The sequence below is a fragment of the Vidua macroura genome, chromosome 16 (assembly GCF_024509145.1).
Source record: "Vidua macroura isolate BioBank_ID:100142 chromosome 16, ASM2450914v1, whole genome shotgun sequence".
NCBI lineage: Eukaryota > Metazoa > Chordata > Aves > Passeriformes > Viduidae > Vidua > Vidua macroura.
The window spans coordinates 3,692,528-3,712,048 of NC_071586.1; the positions used below are offsets into that span (position 1 = coordinate 3,692,528).

A 19,521-nucleotide genomic window follows, 5' to 3' on the forward strand; every position below is an offset into this window, starting at 1 on the left:
TAAGGAAGAGGAAAACCTCTGAAGCTGTACTGGCAGTCTTTAGATGCAGGAAAAAGTTGCTGCAGAGACTCAGGTAATGATGATAATACAGATCCAAGGGGAAAAGAGCAAATGGTAATGGGCTTAAATTGTAGCAAAAGAGATCAAGATTTGGCATTAAGAAAAGCTTTCTAAAAGAAATGGAATAAATGAATTGGGGAAAATGGAGTTTTCATAACTGAAGGCTTTTAAAACCAGGTTAGATAGATGGCCCTAAGGAATGACTTGGAGTTGTATATCCTGCTTTTTGAAGTTAATTAACTGTCTTATTCTTCTGGATCCTATTTTATTTTCTTTGATCCTGTTTCTTTCTCTTTGTGAATGTTGTAGTGTTCAGAAAAAGTTCTTGGTCAAATGTACTATCAAAGGAAAACAGTTCATCAAAAACATTGTTTTCAATGGCAGTAAAACCCCCAGATATTTTCCTGGTTACTTATTTTCATTAAATAATGAAATTCAAGTCAACTCAGTTAAGTCTCGATCTGGAAATTCAAGGTTTGTTTGCTTTCTAAGTAAACAAGAAAAGCTCTAATTGTAAACTAGGTGCAGGAAACTCCTGTTGCCCATTGCACTACTGTTAAGCTCCTTAGCATCTGTAATATAGAGCCAGCTTTTGAAAACCCTCGACAATCAGTTAATTCTGAGGAAAATGTTATTGTGAGCTTTGCACCAAAGCAGTGTTTTTTGTTGAAGGCTGGCTGCGCTCACCAGGACACCTCTGTAATTATCCTGGAGCACCTCTTGGATCAGGAGCCTGCCCTGGGCTGGGCAGTGTGACTGATCTGTTGTTAAAGTGAGCACTCCTGTCACACAGCCCCTGGTTCTCACTGCACTCACAGAGCTGGACTGCCTGCTCTGGGGTGCTTTCTATAGCCCCTGGCTGGTTCTCACTGCACTCACAGAGCTGGACTGCCTGCTCTGGGGTGCTTTCTGCAGCCCCTGGTTCTGTCACTGCACTCACAGAGCTGGACTGCCTGCTCTGGGGTGCTTTCTGCAGCCCCTGGTTCTGTCACTGCACTCACAGAGCTGGACTGCCTGCTCTGGGGTGCTTTCTGCAGCCCCTGGTTCTGTCACTGCACTCACAGAGCTGGACTGCCTGCTCTGGGGTGCTTTCTGCACCTCCTGCCCTGCCTGCAGCAGCTCAGCCCTAGATAAGTGTTGAGAACATGAGGCCGTGCCTGGGACTGCAGCTGGCAAAGCAAAAGCAAAGCATGGGCTTGTGGTGCTTGAAAACAAAGCTGGTTTCCTTACCAGGATAGAAGAAGGGTCTTGATAGGGAATATGATTGTTTGTGGTAGTTAAACAGTGCAATTCTCTCCTGTTTAGCTACAGCAGACACACTGTGCTGAGTCACTCCTGATTGTTTTATGCAGAACATGCTCTGCCTGTGCCTAAAGAGGGTTATTAAAGACTGCTGAGTACAGAGAGCTTTAACAAAGAGATCTCAGAGTAAACACTGACATTTGTTACTGCCTCTGTTTAGCACTGCTGAAGGTCCCTGGGAGCTTGGGAAATTGAGCTGTCAGATCTGTGAAGATGAAATGAAACTTTGTTCTGTGGCTTCAGTCCCTTAGGAAAGTCTTTCAGGTCATTTAGTGTTAGTACTGTGAGGAGAGCTTATTATTATTTTCCTAAAAATTATTTCCTATTGTTGATAAATGCAGAGTGACAACTTGGCATTGCTATTAGTCCATTTGTGTTTGGTGAAGGCAATGCCTGAAGGACTGACAAGGCATTTGCAGGCACCGTGCCTGGGCTGTGGGCAGGACAGGATGAGTGATGGGTGTCAGATGGAACCACTGCACCAACTGACTTGTAAGCTGTAGTTAAGCACATTCACAGGGTGACTTGGCAAGAAAGCACAAAATGTTCTGGGAGGAAGATTCACTTCTCACTGTTTCCAGGCTTAAGCATAGTGCTGTTTAAAAAAGAGAGAGATTCAGGGTAGTGATGGAATGACAGTGAAGCCAAGGGTTGACTCTTAGAAACTCTTAGGCTGGGCCTTGCCTGGGATTTTGTCAGTCTAATTTGCAAGGAGGAAAACCTCAGTGTTTATAAAAGTCTTCTTAACACTGTCTTTGGATTGCTGCTCTTATGAGTTTTTGTAAAATGTATATGTTGTACTGCCAAGAAATTTCAGAGATCTAAACATGGGCTGTTTAAAACACAACAAATTTTCACCCTGAAAATATTAGTTGTGAATCAGAAAAACCCCAAAGGACTTCTCAATTTTCATAGTGATTTTCAATTCCATGAATAAGAGCATGGAAAGGGCTCTAGGGACTTAAAAATAAGGATAGAACAGCTCTGATCAACGTTTGGCTCTCAGCATTCCATGTTGTATGAACCTGGGGGAAGAGGGAGCCACCATCACTGCTCTGGTCAGTATTTTGGTGTTAGTCCTGTCCTGCTGGGGACTCAGTTCTGCAGGTTTTATCTGTCCCTCATTCCCCCTCCTCCCCCAGCCATGCAGGCAGAGTGGGGAGGATTCTGATCTCAGCTTTCCCTGCAGTGAGAGCAGAGCTGGGAAGACGGAGCTGCTCTCTGCACAGCCCTAGGTGTTCAAAGACTAAAATGTAACACAGGCTTAGCATTAAATTCATGTTTACACCTTCAGGCAGCTGTGCTGTGAACAGTGGAGTTGCAGTGCTTATCAGTACTTTTCTGAATATAAAGAGGTATTATGGCTTCTGGTATCAAGCCCCACAATCTGCATGCAGGATTCTTTTCCTTTAAGAAGATAATCTCTTTTCCATTGCTTCCTCAGTGCCTGAGGAGTGAAAGAATGAAGGCCAAAATATGAAAAGTGCCAAAATCCACTGTTCCTCTGGACACGCAGCAAAAAAAGTCACCCTTTATTACAGAGATGTTATTTACAAGCTGACTGTTGTTAATGGATGCTTCATCACATGTAAAGAAAATAGTTTTCTTGGGGACATTAGTTTTTGGCTCTGTGTTCATTTTACTGATGGGCACAGCCAGTACTCCTGCCAAACAGTGAGCTCTAATACTGCTGGGGTTATGTTTTAACTAATGCCATTTGATTTATAATCCAATAACTCTAATTGAAGAATCAGTAAGCTCCAGATAACAGAGCAGATCCCATGTAGGTAGAGCAACTTCCCATGTAAATTCACCTTTAGTAAATACACAGGGAGATGGTTCTGTGTTTGAAATGGATCAAAGCACCAGGAGCCAGTGCTGGCTGCTGGAACGTACCTGCTGTGGGTGGGGGGACGTTTGGACAAGCAACAGGAGATATAAAACATAGTTCATCTAGATCTGCAGCTGTTTGAATTTCAGCTATTCCCCGTGGGTATGCAGAGGCAGGGAGGCTTGCAGTGACTGGAAGCTGTGGTGTTGTTCTGCCCAATGCTGAATTTTCAGTGCTGAAGCTGTGGTGTTGTTCTGCCCAATGCTGAATTTCAGCCCTAGGCAGACAGGGCTCACAGCATAGCCCACGTTTATTTGAAACAAGCATTCAGCCTTTTCTCCTGATGCTGTCAGAGCAGACCCTGCAGCTCGACTTGTGGCTGTCAGAAGCTGTGCATGAGCTTGGGCTGGGATGTCCTCATTCATTGTGAATGCAGTCACAACTTTTTGCTCTAAGTTCCACTATCTTAGAGCACTACAGAGACACTGAAAATTCTGGCAGAACTCATTTGGCTGCTGTTATTCCAACTACCACAACATACCATGGAAAAAGGCTTACCATGATGGCAGAGAGCAGGGGGGTGCTTACGGGGAAGTAATTCAAGGATTTTGCCTTCATTTCTATTCTTGGTGCATCCATTCTCTGCATGTTTCAGCACTTTCTTAGAGCATTTCCCTTCCTTCTCTCTGGTTCCTATGTTTTACTGCTGTTTTTCTTTAGCTGACAGGTTCTGTGGTACATTAGCAGCAGCTACATAATTTCATAGCTTGTATCCCTTCATAAACTCACTGTCCAAAGTATTATTTCCTTGCAAGAGATATAGATTTATTTTTCTTAAATATACAAATTTTAAATTGCCCTCAGGACTCGAGCCATTTATTCTTAAATTGAATCTTATTTATTGTAATCCAGTTCCAACTGATAGAGCATTCCTCATATTATTCTGACAGAAATAAACACGGAGCTGAAGTGCTATCTTCGCAGAGTTATATGAGCTTGTAATAGCTGCATGCAACTGAATTTTCATTTCACTTTTATTTATTGGAAAGCTATCCTAGGATTTTGAATTGATTCCTCACTTTTGTTTGCATTTATATGTATTTCCTCAATAAAAGGAAGAAATTTCCTGTTATTTCAGGCCTCATCAACCTTCCTGAAAAATAACATGAATGCTAGTATATAAGGAAAATTGAAATACTTAACTGTAGGTTTGCTATCCATGCCAAAAGAAATCTGCTAAGCCAGCAAGTGTTCAGGGCAGGAGGTGGCTTGGAACTGCAGGAGTGTGTTGAAATGGCATTCAGAGATTGCCAGGTATTATATTGCATATTGAGGTATTATAATATTCAGGTATTATATATTATGTATGTATTCAGGTATATAATATTCAGGTACTATAATGTTTTAACAAATAACAGGTGGTGCATACGTTAAACTGTCCTGTGAATGGAGCAGACCTAGGATTGCAATACTCTTGGGGGAGCTCCCCAGGCCCTGGGCAGTGCACAGAATGCTGTCCTGATAGGAGCTGAGGGAAGGTCACTTGTCAGAAATCACAGCCCAGGGTGTAATGTAGTCATATTTCAAACACATATCTTCATCAGTTCTTATTTCAAAGTCATGGAAGTCCATGATAATCATCACTGGGGTTTGCATGGTGATGTCCATGGTGAGGACTCCAGCAGCAGGAAGGAAAGATGAGAATGCTCTGGACAGCTAGATGATGCTCTGTGGTATCCACCAGGGAGCTGAGAAGCAGTCAGCTGTGTTTCCTAAAGCACAGGGCTTGCAGCCACTGTTTAGCCTGTAAAAACTGCTAATTCTCCACAGCAGTGAAATATTTATATTTTGAGTCATGACTCTGTCATGTTAACTAGCAGCAGTCCCTACAGAGGAGATTTATATGCATGTGACAGCAAAGACTGGACAGATATATTCTGGTCTCTTTTTCTGAAAGACTCCATGCAATGCTTGTTAATTTTACAGTAATATAAGAGGTACCAGTTCTAAATAAGTGAACTTCACAGTCATATAATTGTTCCCAGTAATGTAACAATGCCCTTATATTGATTATTTTCTGAAGTCTCAGTCCTAGAAACTTGATCATAACTTGTCTAAGCAGTTTGGGGCAGAACAATGCAAGGTGGGTGGTGTATTGCTATAGCAGAATATTTGTGCTTGGATTTGTGCACAAATATTATGTATTATTTATATATATATATGTATCTATCTATATATATATGTATATATATATCTAACTGGTGCCAGAGAATCACATGAAAAGTATATTCTGTGAGGAGCATCCTGCAACAGTGATCAGGCAGGTAATACATTTAAAATATAATCATTGACTGAAAATTCTGTAGCATAAGAAATATTTCTGTGCCTGGGGGAACAAATATTGTGGATACATCCTGTAGCTCATCTTTTCCCTTTAAATTCACTTTATGAAAATTTTGGCTAGTTGCTGAATTAAGCATTTCCTGATGGGGTGTTTTGGTGATGGGTTGCCATGGGAGAATGTTCCTGTGAGATTTCCCTCATTGTTCAGGATTCTGAAGCTTCTTCTTGGCATGTGGAAAAGATAATTTCCCATTAGAAAAAGCTCCTTGTGTGTCTTACACTGCTCTTTCTGCTGTGCATCTGAAGGTAGTGGTTGTTTCTTTCTGCTTTGGTTGGTGAAAATCAGGAATCACTGGAAACATTTTCCCAGGCTGTTTGGAGTAGAGATACAGCCCAGCTGGGTTTATCTGAGCTTCTAGCAAAGACAAACTTTTGATTTCTTATCTGAACTCAGGTGCAAAGTCACTGGGGCTGTACCAAGCACTCCCTGCAGCCAGGGCAGGCTTGGTTTGCTGAGGTCCATGGGGACCTCTGCTGCTGTTCCAGTGCAAGGGCAAAACCCGGTGATGATTATCATTGCTCTGCAGATTCTCCTCCTGATTGTCTTCTAATACTCCTAGATAAATGTTCCTGAGTGACTTACTGAAATCTCCTGCCTCAGTAAACTTAAACTAATTCTGCTCAGGAGATAATGGGCAATGTCAGACATGCTCATCTGTGCCCTTTGTGATTACATTTTGAAAGTATTTATTTAACTCTCCACTTGTTTTGTCTTTTCCTTCACCTTGATTTCACAGCAGTTCCTGCAATAATTTACCCACTTCATGGACTGCTGGAGGATTAGGAAATACATAATCATTCAGATGAGCAGGAGTAGCTAGGAATATTCTGGGTTTCTTGCACTACTTATATTCTTCATCTTTGGGAGATATCTCTCCCTGTTCTTTACAGGGCTTCATTGTTCAGGATTCTGAAGCTGCTTCTTGGCATGTGGAAAAGATAATTTCCTATTGGAAAACACTCCTTGTGTGTCTCACACTGCTCTTTCTGCTGTGCATCTGAAGGTAGTGGTTGTTTCCTTACCTCAAACATATAAACCCTTTTAAAAATGTTGGTCTTTTCTTGTGTCTAATCTTTTGAGCCCTTGGACAGCCATGCTAGGCTTCTGTTTGTTTTTCTACTGTGGAATCTCATGCTATTAGACACATTCAACTGCAAAATGAGTATTTGTATGATTTTAGATGATATTAATATGCTTATCACTCCCAGTAAATCTCATCCTTGTTTCTTGACTCACTGAATCAGTATATTGGCAGCTCCTGACACACAGCCATTATCCTTGGCTTGTGATAGTGGGATTTCACAGAGAAGTTTGCATTAAATAGGATTCAGGACCGTGGATTTAAAAAATGAAATATTCTCTTATATCCAATAAATAAATGATTTTTTCTGTGACTTTATATTTTCCAATTTATTTCTATGTAACCTTTGATTCACTGAGTGTTATCTGATGGAAAAGGCCAACATTCCTTTTTGCTAGTGTATCATCATAGGGGAGTCATTATACTCGATAAATACATGAATATATCAGAGTTGATTAAATTATATTTTGATTATTTGGTGAAATGTTGTCTTCCAGATAAAGCTGAATATATGCAAAGAGTATATGTGTAGAAAAATGGCTCCACATTCCAGTGCTAACCATGAATTGTGGAATAGGGGTGATGCTGATACTCCCTGCTCTAAATGGCAGAGTTGGGATTGGTTTTCTCTTTGGGTACAGTAGGAAGGCATTTCTGCTGTGTAGAACAAGAGGTGAAGCCCCTCAATAATTCCAGATTCACCCATGCAATAAATGCTGGGAAGGCCTTGGACACCACCTAGTATTGCCCACCAGTTTGAGAGAGAACTCTGCTGCTGTGACATCTCTGCATGGAGCACTGTTCTTTGCATGCCTGGAGACACCTGGGGGTGTTCCATGTCCTGGATATCCTGGAGCAGAGCTGGGGTATAGTTCTGTAAGGGAAGCCACAATCTGTTCCTGGTTTAAAGGGTTCCTATGTCAGACCATTTTCTGTAAATTGATTTCAGTTTGCTGTCTGCTCAGCCTTGGGCATCCTTATGTTCTCAGCCCTTTTCAGAAGCCCTCAGGACATTGTTTTATTTTCATTAGAGAAGTCTTACAGGAATATGAAATCCCCTTTCCAGAATATCTGAATATTTGTTTCATTCAGGAACTTCTGCTGCTTGGGTATTGATTGTCCAGGTTTCCTTCTGCTGGGGGACCCAGAGGAGGAAATAAAAATCTGTCAGGAACTTTGGATTTAACAAGGCACCAGCAGTGATGTGAAAGGAAAAAGAGTCATATTCATCTGATGGGAAAGAAATACCACAGTGGGGAGGAACACAGTGACCAGGCCACCCAGTCCTGGGGCTTTGGAGTTTTCTGTTCCAGCCCAGAAAGGTTACAGAGTTCAAGGCAAACTTTTCAGGAGAAGGGCATGGATGCCCAGCCCCTTTAGAGCCATCAAATGCAGTCTTGTGCTACAAGGAGAGCACACTAAGTATATTTAAAAGAAAGATTGGACAGTTTTTCACCAAAAGAGAAATGGATCTCCTCTGAAAAGTTTTCCCTCCATGGAAGCAAGTGAGAATATTTCAAGTAGTTTCCCTTTTGTGAATTCTAGGATAGGGAAAAAAATCCCATTATCTTATTTCCTATTTCCAGTCTCTGTCATTCTATTCTGCTTTTGAACAGAAGAAAAGATTTCTTCTTGTTACTACTATTTTTTGTCCGTTTCCCCTTCTCTGAAGCTCACCTTGAGGCAGCCCACCCTTCATGGATCTAAATGCTCCCAGCATGGAGCTGGTGCTCCCTGCATGTCCCCAAAACCTGGCAAGGCACAAGCTCCTTGCAGAACCAGACCCCTACAGACTCCAGGCTCCCTTGGCTTTATTTTCTGTTGCAAAGCCTCGTGCTTATGTCACAGAGGTGTGATGAGCAGGGCCCTGCTCTGGGTTTGTTTGCCAGCCCCAGCTGGTGCCCTGCAAATCAGCTGCACTGTACCATACAGCACCCTGATTTATGTGAGGCATCACGTACTGATGCCTTTATAGACAGCAACTTAGTGTTTCAGAGGAGTCTGCATGTTACAAAAAGGGCAGCAGGTGTTATTTAGACTAAATTGACCTTGAAATTGATTTCTTTATTTTATGACTTACTGAGGGGAGATTAATACTTTTTTTTTCCTGCAGCCTGAAACAATTTACATGGTAATAGAAGGCATAGTCAGTCAAATAAATTGCTGGAAGTAGTGGTGTTCCAAGAAAGAAAATATGGATCTTACTTGCATTGATTCTTTCTATCCCCAGGGAGTAGCTAAGACTTTTAACACTGGGGAAAGACTGCCAAAATTTATTTTTCCCATTAAAGTCAGAAGAATAGAAAGTAATGTCTGTTAGCTGACATTTAGTCCAAACTTTCAGTTTGAGGGGTGGGGAGAAGGCTGTGCCCCATATAAAATTTAGAGAGCGTTTTATTGCTATTTCTTGATTTCTCTAAGGGCAGATAGATAGTAATGGGAATCATAAGAAACTTCTGGAAAGCCTGGCATGGACACAGCATAGCTGCCCTTGGTAACAGAACAGGCCCTGAGAATAAAATAGCTTGTAAATGGTTCTTGCAATTCCACCTTCGAGTACTGAGTAGAAATCACCTCAAAATACAAATGTTAATGGAAACAAGAGACCCAAAAGAAATTACCTGGAGGAGGCACTGATAGGAACATGAAGTGTAGCTCTACAAGAGGGATAAAGTTTTTGTTTATTGTGCTGCTGCAGTGTTGCAACTGTGTAATTTCCATTTTCCTGTAGCCTCCAAGACAAGTGCATAGTTAAATGATTTGTCAGTGGCACAATACTTTGCATAACCTGAACATGTACCAGATATTATGATGACACATTACCTGAAAATGAGTGCGAAAGCAACTCCACAAACCAATTTTTTGTTTGCTGTAAATACAGAAATGGTGTAGAGGAAAGTGTTGTATATGTGAAAATCATCATGATGAGAATTAATCTCCTTTGTCTCTCAGAGCTGAATGCTGCTATTGCAGCTGTAGTGAGGGAATGGTGATTTCAGCCTGTGTGATGCAGGAGGAGGAGAAGGGGGTTTGGTGTCCAAGCATCTAGAATTACTGGAGAAGGGATTTGGGCTCTTTCTATCAGGTTTAGAATAGTTTTGATTGTTGTTGTCATTCTCTGCCTCCCTAAAAACGAACTAGAGCTGAGGAGTTTTGCTATTTTTGCTTTTACTTTCTGGTTCAATGTCCCTGGATTTTCACAGGTGGTAAGTGAGTTATTAATAGGGAGCACACCACGAGCTTCCCAAGGAGCTGTCCCACATGCAGCACTGGCCTAAAGCTGTTTATTAATTTGTTACTGCTTCACAGAGCTGTGCAATGCTTAGAGATTAGCTGGGTTGGGGGAAAAAGAAGTATATTTGTAAAATAGCTGCTTAAAATGTCATATTTATTTGGAACTTGGGGCATTGCCTTCTGGAAGAGTGGTGTGAAACAAAATGTGGTATCTCCCTGCCTCCCTGCCTGCCTCTCCTAGGGAGTTTCCCAGGAGGAACAGAACTGCAAAAAGGTTAGTTTGGATTCCCACAGTCCTTCCTGAGCACTGTGAAGCTGTGATCCCAGGGAAATGGTGCAGCCTGAGGAGCTCTGGAACAAGATGGGGAGAAAATGAGCAGGGAATAGAAATAGCTGCACATCCATCCTGCTGCACGGAGTGTTTGCAAAGCAGGAGCAGGGAAAGGGCTCTGGGGGCAGCAGGGACACAAGGGAGGAGAGTGACAGCGAAAGTCTGAAGAGGAACAGGGAAACCTCTGAAGAGTTTTCCTTGAGGAAAACCTGAAGAGGCAGCAAAGGCACAGCTGCTCAGTGGCACAGCAGTGGGTAAGGGTATGGAGGCACTGTGAAGTCATCCAGGGCTGGAATAGAGAAGGTTTGCTTGGTGGTTTTTTTCAATGTTGGTCTCAGTTTGCAGCTTCTTAGTGGACAACAGTGACTGCTATCGTCTGTGGGAAACATGGAATTGGTCTGGGAGGTGATTTTGGTGGAAGTTTATCTATTTACACCTTGTGAAGTCTGTTTGTTGGCACTTCCTATGAAGGAGATGGTGTTTGCAATGGCTAAATTGAATGGACAGTGAGGCATACTCTAATTTATACAATTAGAGACTGGGGGATACTCAGGGTGAAGGATGGAGAATTACTACCAGCTCCCTGATATATGATCTGTCTCCTGGGTCACAGCACATCTCCTATAAATAAAGACTCTAGAAGCTTTATATATGGAGGCATGCTTGATGATGATCATTAAAAGAAGTTTATAGCAGTTACTCTTTGCTGTGTTGGACAGATAGGCCTCAATTTCAGCTTATCAGACTTTAATTCCCAAACAATAGTGGGAACTGTGTAGCTTGGCTTGCCATGTAAATCTGATCTTTATTGGCAGGGATGGCATGACAAGAGGGGCCTGGGAGGCCTTTTCAAAATACAAATGTGAGTGTAGTGGCTGTATTCTTTAGGGAAGAGGCAAGAATTTGCTGTGCTCTTTCTAACATATCCTTTTAAAATCAGAACTGTTTTAATTACTGCCCCGAGCCTTGCAGCTGAATTTATTGTACCTGTGTTTAGACACTGTGACACTTCTCTCACCTGTAAAAACCCCTCCCAGCCTTTGTTTCTGTATTGCAGTAACAGCAGAGTGCTCAGCTTCTTCTCATGCCCAAGCCCCAAACTGCTTTGTGACTTGTGGAATGCCAGCTGGGCTGTAGGAGAAGCTTCCTGAGAGGTAGAAAATGAGGGATTTTACCTTGCTTTAGGGTAGACCTAGATGGAGAGTTGTGACACAAGAATGGTGAGCCAGCATAGCCATGGGCCTGCCTCCTGCACAGCCTGTGCTGCAGGGGTTTGGAACTACATTGACAGGGCTGCTGCTAAGCAGGAAATAAACCATGGTCCCTCTGATGGAAGAGAGACTCATTTGTCATCAGATGCTGAGAGAATTTTGAGTGGCTGAGAATTTTGAGTGGCTGAGAATCTGTCACCCAAATTTCATGTGCAGGACTGGTTCAGGAAGTGCAATGGAGCTCTCCCCTGAGTTTCTGAAAGGCAGAAATCCTGTCCTTCCCACCCCACTGCCTTCCAAAAGAGATATCAGGCTGCTGCCTTCCTTGGGGATCATTATGGTAAAACCAAAAGGTGTGTAATTTAGTCAAAAGGGTCTAAGGCACAAGATGAATGGCAAGGAAAATCTCCATAATCAAATGTTTTACTAATGGCACCTCCAAGTCTAATCAAAGTGGTGCTCAATGTTGGTCTTTATTCCTGATAGGTAAAGTGCCATCTATTATCTTTAATCTGACTATTTTTTCCCCTCTTTTCAGGACTATAAATCTGATGTTATGACTCTGGTTTCCAGTGCCAAGAACAATCCTCAAGGTCCAGTAAGTAAAGCATTTTGCTGAAGAGATTAGATTTTGTAACTGAGTTTAGATCTTCTTTTAAATTGTTTCAGTCATCAATCACTGGCACTAACTCTTGCCTGTGACACCTTGCTGCTTTTGAAGTGACTGCACTTGAATTGGCTTAAATGCTCTTTAATATGTGAATATGTAGTACAGGGAATATCTGTCTTAGCAAAGAGAGGCAAAGTGATTAGAATTGCTGCAGTTAGGTTCATTAACAGCCCCGTGGCTCTCTCTTGTGTGTGCTACAAACTGTCACCTGCACGCTCAGACTGGGCTCCAAGCTGTGTCACTGCTCTGCAGAGGGGGAACAAAATCAGAGGGAATGGGAGAGTGGGCTACAGCTGCAAGCCCCTCTGGAATTCCATGTTACAGTGAGGGGGGCAGGTACAAAAAGAGAAAGCAGAAGTTTGGCTGAGTTCAGAGCCATGCAAGGGCAAAGCTTTCACAAGGGCAAGGCTGATGGCTTGGAAACTGAGCAGGGCTGGACCAAAAGGGATCTGCCTTATCCTGGATTAAAGTTGGATATAACCTACCCTGAGTCTGTGCTGCACGCTTCATTTTCTGTATAACATCACATTTTGGCAGGAAATGTGTACCACAAACCAAGGTTATGCTAAGGTGCTGTGGATTTACAGCCCCTGTCTGATGGCCAGAGGGGCTGCTGATACTCAGCATGGACTGATGTCACTCAGAGTTAATAATTCACTGCTGTAAAGATCCTTTAATATTTTTTCTCTAAAGCAGTGTTATCGTGCAACAGGGCTTTTCCAAGTGCCTCTCCTTGGATAGTGCCAGGAATTGAAATGATGTCACTCTGTGAACACTTAGTTTGGATATTTTCCCCCCTCTTTTTCTGATTATCTAATCTGCATCCCCTCAGACTCGAGGTTGTAGGAGTTGTGGATTTATGCCAGAATAAGGAAATACTCAGTATTTTGAATGTTTGGCAATCCCCTTCTCCCTGTTTGCAGGCATGATTAATGCTTTTTTAAACATGAACATCAAACATTAACAGCTCCCTGAAAGGAGGAGTTGGTTGGACCTTCTCCAAATGAACACGGTCTTTCAGTTGGAAATCTCTGGCTTGGAAACTGCTTAGTCACACCAACGGAAATACAAAAATATCTTGAAAAGTGAAAATGTATACAAGAGATTTTTAGCTTCTCTGATGATTTGACAGGATCCCTTTTTTTACCCTATATAGTAGGTTTTGGAGGAATTTCTTTCAATAATTCTTCCTGCACTGATGCTTCTTGCTGGAACATCTTGCTACACAAAGTCACAGCCTTTCTGTTAGTTTGTCAAAAGTTAACTTTGAGAATGATGTTCTGAGAGGTGGAGGTTTATTTTTAGAAATTTGTTTTTTTGTGCTTCATATATTTGCATTGAAATTAGGTTTGTGTCAGTTAAAAAGGAATGTTTTGAAGAATGATGTAGTGTTTCTCTGGCTGAATGTGTTCTCTAAACTAGAAAATGTTTTTACAAGTGCAGAACAAGATTTGATGAACACCTGTCATTTTGTACTGAGAGGGTGGGGGCTTTACTGAATTTCGTAGTCAAACTGTCTCAGGAGGTTCTACTTTTCTTTTTTTTTTTTTTCCTGTGATTGAATCCTTTTGTTGACTGTAACAAAGTGTCCTCAGATGTTGAAGTAGTGACTTAACAAACAAGATTTCAATTGTCTTCCTTGAGCCTCAGTAGCTTGGACTTTAATTATTTTTTGCTTATTTTTGAGTGATGGAAAGAGTTTTAAAGGTACATTTTAATGTGCATTTTAATGTGTTGAAGAGGGTTGTGAAGGAAAGAGGAAAAGGTTTCCTGTTTTCCATGATATTTCTTATGCCACACTACAATGGCATAAAAATAATGAGTTAGGAGTTGAGCTTATTGCTCTTGAAATTACACTGTCTCTGTTGTTGCTTGGAAAATTGTTTGTTGTGATGGATGAGGAAGAATACGTAGATTTTTCAAGTGTGTTGCCAGATCATTGCTTATAGAACAGTCTGGTAATAAAAGGAGAGTTGACAGATGAGAATTCAAATGGACCTGAGAACGAATTACTGAATAATGCCCCAGTTCCAGGCCCTGAAAAGCTTATTTCCAGGTTTTTTTTTCTTTTTTTAAATAATTGTTGGCTGCTTTTCCTGCTCTTAGTGACAGATCCTATATGAAAGTCTAATGCAGCTCAATCTCAGGCTGAATTCACTTCTGTGTTACATCACGGAGACTGCATTGAAAGGGCTGGAGTCACTGTGATATAAAACTCCAGCAGGGAGTCAGATCTATCAAACTTCATGTTTCCTGATAGCTAGAGCTGCCTAATAGATTGTTTGTTAAATAATTCAAGATGTTTTCATTAAGCTGAGTGATTGAGTCTTCTAAAGCCTTTCTTTTGTTCTTGAATCTCATCAGGCAGTTGGTTGTACCTGCAGAGCTAAGAAAATCTAACTGAAGGAAGTATTATGGGAGCTTTAGGAAGCTGTAAAATTACAGACTCTGCCAGACCATGGAGGGATGGACTTGGGCTGGCTTCTTGGATTTCTGTCCCTTTTTCTTCTGGCTTCCTCTAAGTGCTGCACTCTTCTGCAGCTTCACAGTCTTTTTTAGGCTGCTTTAAATTCTCCTTCCTGCTTATTAAAGGTTTATGTTTTCTAAAGTGCCTTTGCTTTTTCCCCCCAGTCTCTATTTCTCCCACTCTTGTCTATATATTGATATTTGATAACAAATATCATGTACTGTTTTTTAATCAAGAACTGTTGAGAGGAGGTAGTAGGAATAAAATAGGACTCTTCAGGGTAATTCAAGAGGGACAATAATGATTTTTTTGCTGAGAAATAAAATCGCTGCAAGAATTGCTGTCTGTGATCTGAATAGAAATGTGATAGTACCTGAAATTACTTCATCTCTACTGCTGCTTGAGGAGGGATATCTATTAGCTGGGGATAATGGCTTGAAAAAAACCCCAGTGGATTTCTTTAAATTTCAGATTCCTATTGAATGGAATGTGTGTTAGCATTCTTAAAAAAAATATTAAATGAATCTGTCACTACCAGGGAGAGAACAATAGAGCTGAAAGCAAAAATAAGTCTTCCCTGAGCATCATCAGAGAGCATTTGGATAATGGGTTGAGTGGGAGGGAAGATTCTTCTGCACGGGAGAAGGGAAAGTGCATTGTGCAGGCATCTCAAATAGTAACACAGAGCTGATCTAACTCGTGCCAATAAAACTGACAAATCCAAGGAATATCTGGCTAAGTTTGGTTTTATTTCTCAAAGTCATCTATACTGAGAATAGAGGAAACTATCTCATCTACTGAAAAATAAAGAAAATTCTTTTCAGCTCTGTCGTGAGGATCAGAGAGTGGTTTATGACAAATGTAATCCAGCACGAGGGGAAAATTTTACCTGAGATGCTTATTGTGGGAAGCTTTTGTAAAGTTTTCCATCCCATTTGTGATTTGAGAATCCAGGCAGATGAAATGTTGCTGTGTTAATGCACAGCAGATGGGAGAAGTCAGAAGCAGGTACAGAATGCTGAGTTCTGTTCTTTCCACCTCCATCTGCTCACAGTGTTTTGCTCCCATGGCTGTGTGTTTTTATCCCAGCAGAGGAATTGGCACAATGGCTGGAGGTCACAGCCATTATTCCATATTTTATGGAGAATATTTCCACATTATCTGGAAATGTCTTCTTGAAAATACTCCAGTATCATTTAGATGATGAGACAGTGTTACACTTAGTGGTTGTATAGGGAAAATCCTCAAATTAGAAGTGTTACTTAGTGATTAATGAAGTTAGAACAAACCAGTTATTCTTAGATTCAAACTCCTGTAATATATTGACACTTTTCCCTGTTCCACCAGCCTGTACTTGTGTATTGTTATTAAATCAGGTGCTGAATGTTGTTTATCAGAGTTAACCTTGCCTGGAGTGGTAATGGTGTGGTGTCTACAGAGCTGGAGCTGATTTATTATTCGTAGGGAAGCAGATCTTCAGGATAAGTTGACACGGTTGAGGTTTTGAGTTTTTCATTGATTAAAATTGAGTCAGGTGTCATCTTTCCTGGCAGGAGAGATGAAACTAAGAAATTGCCCTGTTCTCCCAGCCTTCCTTCATTTCACCATTAGTGAGTCTCCTGTGCTTGTGCTTTAGCCAAGGAGGTGAGAGACTAAATAAAATAAGAATAAACAATGTACAGTAGCAGGAAATTCAAGTGCTAACAAGCAGATGAATCCAGAGAGCTGCTGAGATGCCAGGTATGGTTTGATAAAAAAATCCTTGAATCCTCTTGAATACTCATGATTCTGGTGTGGAAAGAAAAGCTGGAGTTGGACAGCAGCTAAACACAGAGACACAAGACATGTCTAAAGAAGAAATGGGGTTCTTTTAAAAGGAATTGCAGCAAAAACAAAGGAGAAAACCAGAAGCATTTGCTGCTGTTAGTAATGAAATTTTGGTACTTCTAAATAGTGGAATTTAGTAGACTTTCAGGGAGGGGCTTGTGAGCATGCTCACAATCTAAGAATAAGTGAATGGAAATTTAGAAAAAGCAGGAAAAGGCTGTGTCTGCACCAGAGTTGTATGAAAGCTGAGCAGATGTTGATGTTCTTCACTGCCAGCAGGACCAAATTGGCTGTGGGGTGCAGTGTGCTCCCAGAGGTGGAAGGGAGAGACTGTAACAAAGAGGGTGTAAAAATCCATTTCATACAGCACTTCTGTTACTTCTGCTTACATCATCCAAGTGGAACCAAAGGGGAAGTGATCATGTTGCTTTGTATTTGAATCGTAGTTTTCAGTCAGAATTTGTGAGAATAAATGAATACAATTATTGATTTGCATAACAGTTTGCACAGCAAGACTCTTAACCATTGTACAGGTGCCCATCAAACCAGGGTAATCACATCCCATTCATTTTGATGCTTTCATCAGTCTCAGAGGCAAACAAATCAATGCATCATTAATACAGAAATTATAGTTCAGATAGTATTTTTTAATTTTGTTTTTCTTCTGCATTCTACCCATATCAACAATGTTTGTAAAGTACTAATACCCAGGATTTGAAAAGAAAACAAAATCAAGCAAACAAACACCAAACTCAAAAACCTGCTTCTGGAATCCAGCAATAAAAACTTTGGAGAACTCTGATGAGAATCAGAATTTCTAGCTTATTGCTAGCTTATTTCTAGCTTATTTCTAGCATTTTTATAGTTCTATATTTTATTTATATTTTATGTATATTTTGAAATACAATTTATTCATTTATTATATTTATTATTATTATAAACATTACATTAAGAACATATTATAACAATGTTGTTTATTTTATTTATATATTTTATTTTAATTCATGTTTTATTTATATTTTATTCATAATTTAGTTCGATTTAATATTATATAATTTTAATTAATTCTATTTGATTTATACATGAGGATGAGGGGTATAAATTAGACATTCACCCCTGCCAACACTCCCTCTTAAGAGCAGTGCTGTCATTTGGACAAACGCAGTGGGATGTGCATCACGGGCCGGTTTGTGGGGGTAAACCTTGTGAATTCCACCAGGACGGGGTGCAGGGAGCAGCAAGGCAGGAGTTTGTTTGCTCAGCTGAGGTCGCAGCAGGACGCGGGCCGGGGATGCTCGGGGATGCTCAAGGCATGAGGAGAAGCAAAGCGCGATGCCAAGGTGCCACCTAGTGACAATGGGCAGTGACAATCCGTGCCGCCAGGGAGCCGCGCTGCTCCTTGGCACCGCTCTTCGGAGCACAAACTCAGCCGCTCACAAGCTGGGTTTTTTCTGAAAAATGTTTTGCACTTCACTGAACTGGTGTGGATGTGGGACCCTGTGCGCAGTGCCCTGGCTCTGGATTTGCTGTGCCCCTGCTGCCTCCCAGCTCACCCAGGCTCCCCAAATTGTGGCTTGGGGGAATTTGGTGCAGTAATGCTCTCACCTGGCAGAGAACAGATGTAATAATGGTGGAAGAGAAGCTTTGTTGAATATAGAATGTCACCAGATGACACAAGCAAAAACGACGCACCACAGCCTTGGTCACGATGAAGAGACTAATTTATTTTTTCTGACTCCAATCTTTTATAGTTCTCAAAAGATGCCAGTGGATTGGAGGGTGAACGTGCCACCTCTCCAACGACACTGGACAAACTACCTGTACATCAAATTTCTCCACCTCTATGAAAGAATGCAAAACAATAGGTTGTTTACAGAGAGTTGTGTGAGAAAGTTCTCTACAAGAATGTAAACTCAGAAGGCTTTAGAAAACTCTTGATAACCAGGGTGACAATAGAACATATACATTTTTAATTTTTAAAACAACTTAGATTCATTCAAACTTGTGAGTATTTGTATGATTTTTCCTGTTCATTATTGAAAGAGAGGTTATTAGATTCATAAAGTATCTGGGGTTTATTGTTGGGATTTTTTGTTTTACTTTTGCAGGGAAAGCACCAGTTTGACAGAGATTGAAATGAGCTACCACGTGCAATGGTCTGTGTTTTTTGCTGGTAATAGATGTGGTTTGCTTGGAGAGAGTCAAATCTGGGAAAAATCACATCTGAGGCAGTTTAATTTTGTTCCAGAACTAATCTTTATTGTGGGTTAAGTGGGAATGTGCAGTGACAGTGCCTTACTGGTCTTATTAGCAGGAGTGTGGAGGAAAATATTCCTTTCTGTATAAATGTCAGATGATAGGAGGTTTTACAGGATAGAATTTTGACATCTGAGAGTTCAAGTCAGCAAAGTCCAGCAGATCTCAGGTTCCTCTGGAAAATGCTGTAATCACCCTCTTCTTATTTACTTAGCAGAGAACAGCATGTTCTGATTGTCAGTGCACTTGCCAAAAGTGAGAGTGTGTACAGAAGGGGAGATGGCTGAAGGGGTGATTGGCTAGATGTCCTCCCATCACAGAGCCCTTGGGTATTCTTCATGTGAAGCATGTGGACACTCTGCTGGGGAAAGGTCAAAGCATTTGCTTGGAGCATTTTAGCAGGAATCTCTCAGCCTCAGAATAAAGATTTGTGGGTACCTGTTTAAATAGATAGATCTGTGTTTGGATATTTGAAACATAAATGCAAATTAAGTGCAAAAATTAAAAACAGTTTGCAGTTACCACACGTGGAGATTTTGGCAGTCTGACTGTATTAAGGGTGAAGACCAAACAGCTGAAAATAGTGTGATATTGATCTCTTCCCTTGACTGTTTGTGTCCTTCCACGGGAGCTGTGAAGGAAGTATTTGTGCTGAGGGATAGATTTGCTTCTGAGGAGATGGCTAAACATCCATTTAATGCAGAATACTATTAAAAAAAAAAGTGCAGGAAGAAATAAGCTCCCCAAAGCAATCTGTAGTATTGATGTTTTTAAAAAAGGAAGGGGTTATGAGAGTAATTGAAGCAATTGCAAGTTCTGCCTGTTGCTCATCAGTGTTTTCCAATTT

General features: G+C 41.1%; 1 protein-coding gene and 1 long non-coding RNA gene across 2 annotated transcripts in view; one reads left to right on the forward strand and one right to left on the reverse strand.

Annotated features, from left to right (window-relative positions):
- Positions 1–8,081: 8,081 nt before the first annotated feature.
- Positions 8,082–8,448, reverse strand: LOC128815208 (uncharacterized). Its single transcript, XR_008439581.1, has 2 exons — positions 8,356–8,448; positions 8,082–8,219 (listed from the first exon to the last, which is right to left on the reverse strand). It is a non-coding gene; the product is annotated as an uncharacterized LOC128815208 (long non-coding RNA).
- A 140-nt stretch (positions 8,449–8,588) lies between these two features.
- The window catches only part of RBFOX1 (RNA binding fox-1 homolog 1), a 1,011,377-nt gene continuing 1,000,444 nt past the window's right edge, over positions 8,589–19,521 (forward strand). The window contains exons 1-2 of the mRNA XM_053991708.1: positions 8,589–8,704; positions 11,993–12,052. Of these exons, the coding sequence (XP_053847683.1) occupies positions 8,684–8,704; positions 11,993–12,052 (81 nt within the window). The 5' untranslated portion in view covers positions 8,589–8,683. The remainder of the gene's footprint in view (positions 8,705–11,992; positions 12,053–19,521) is intronic.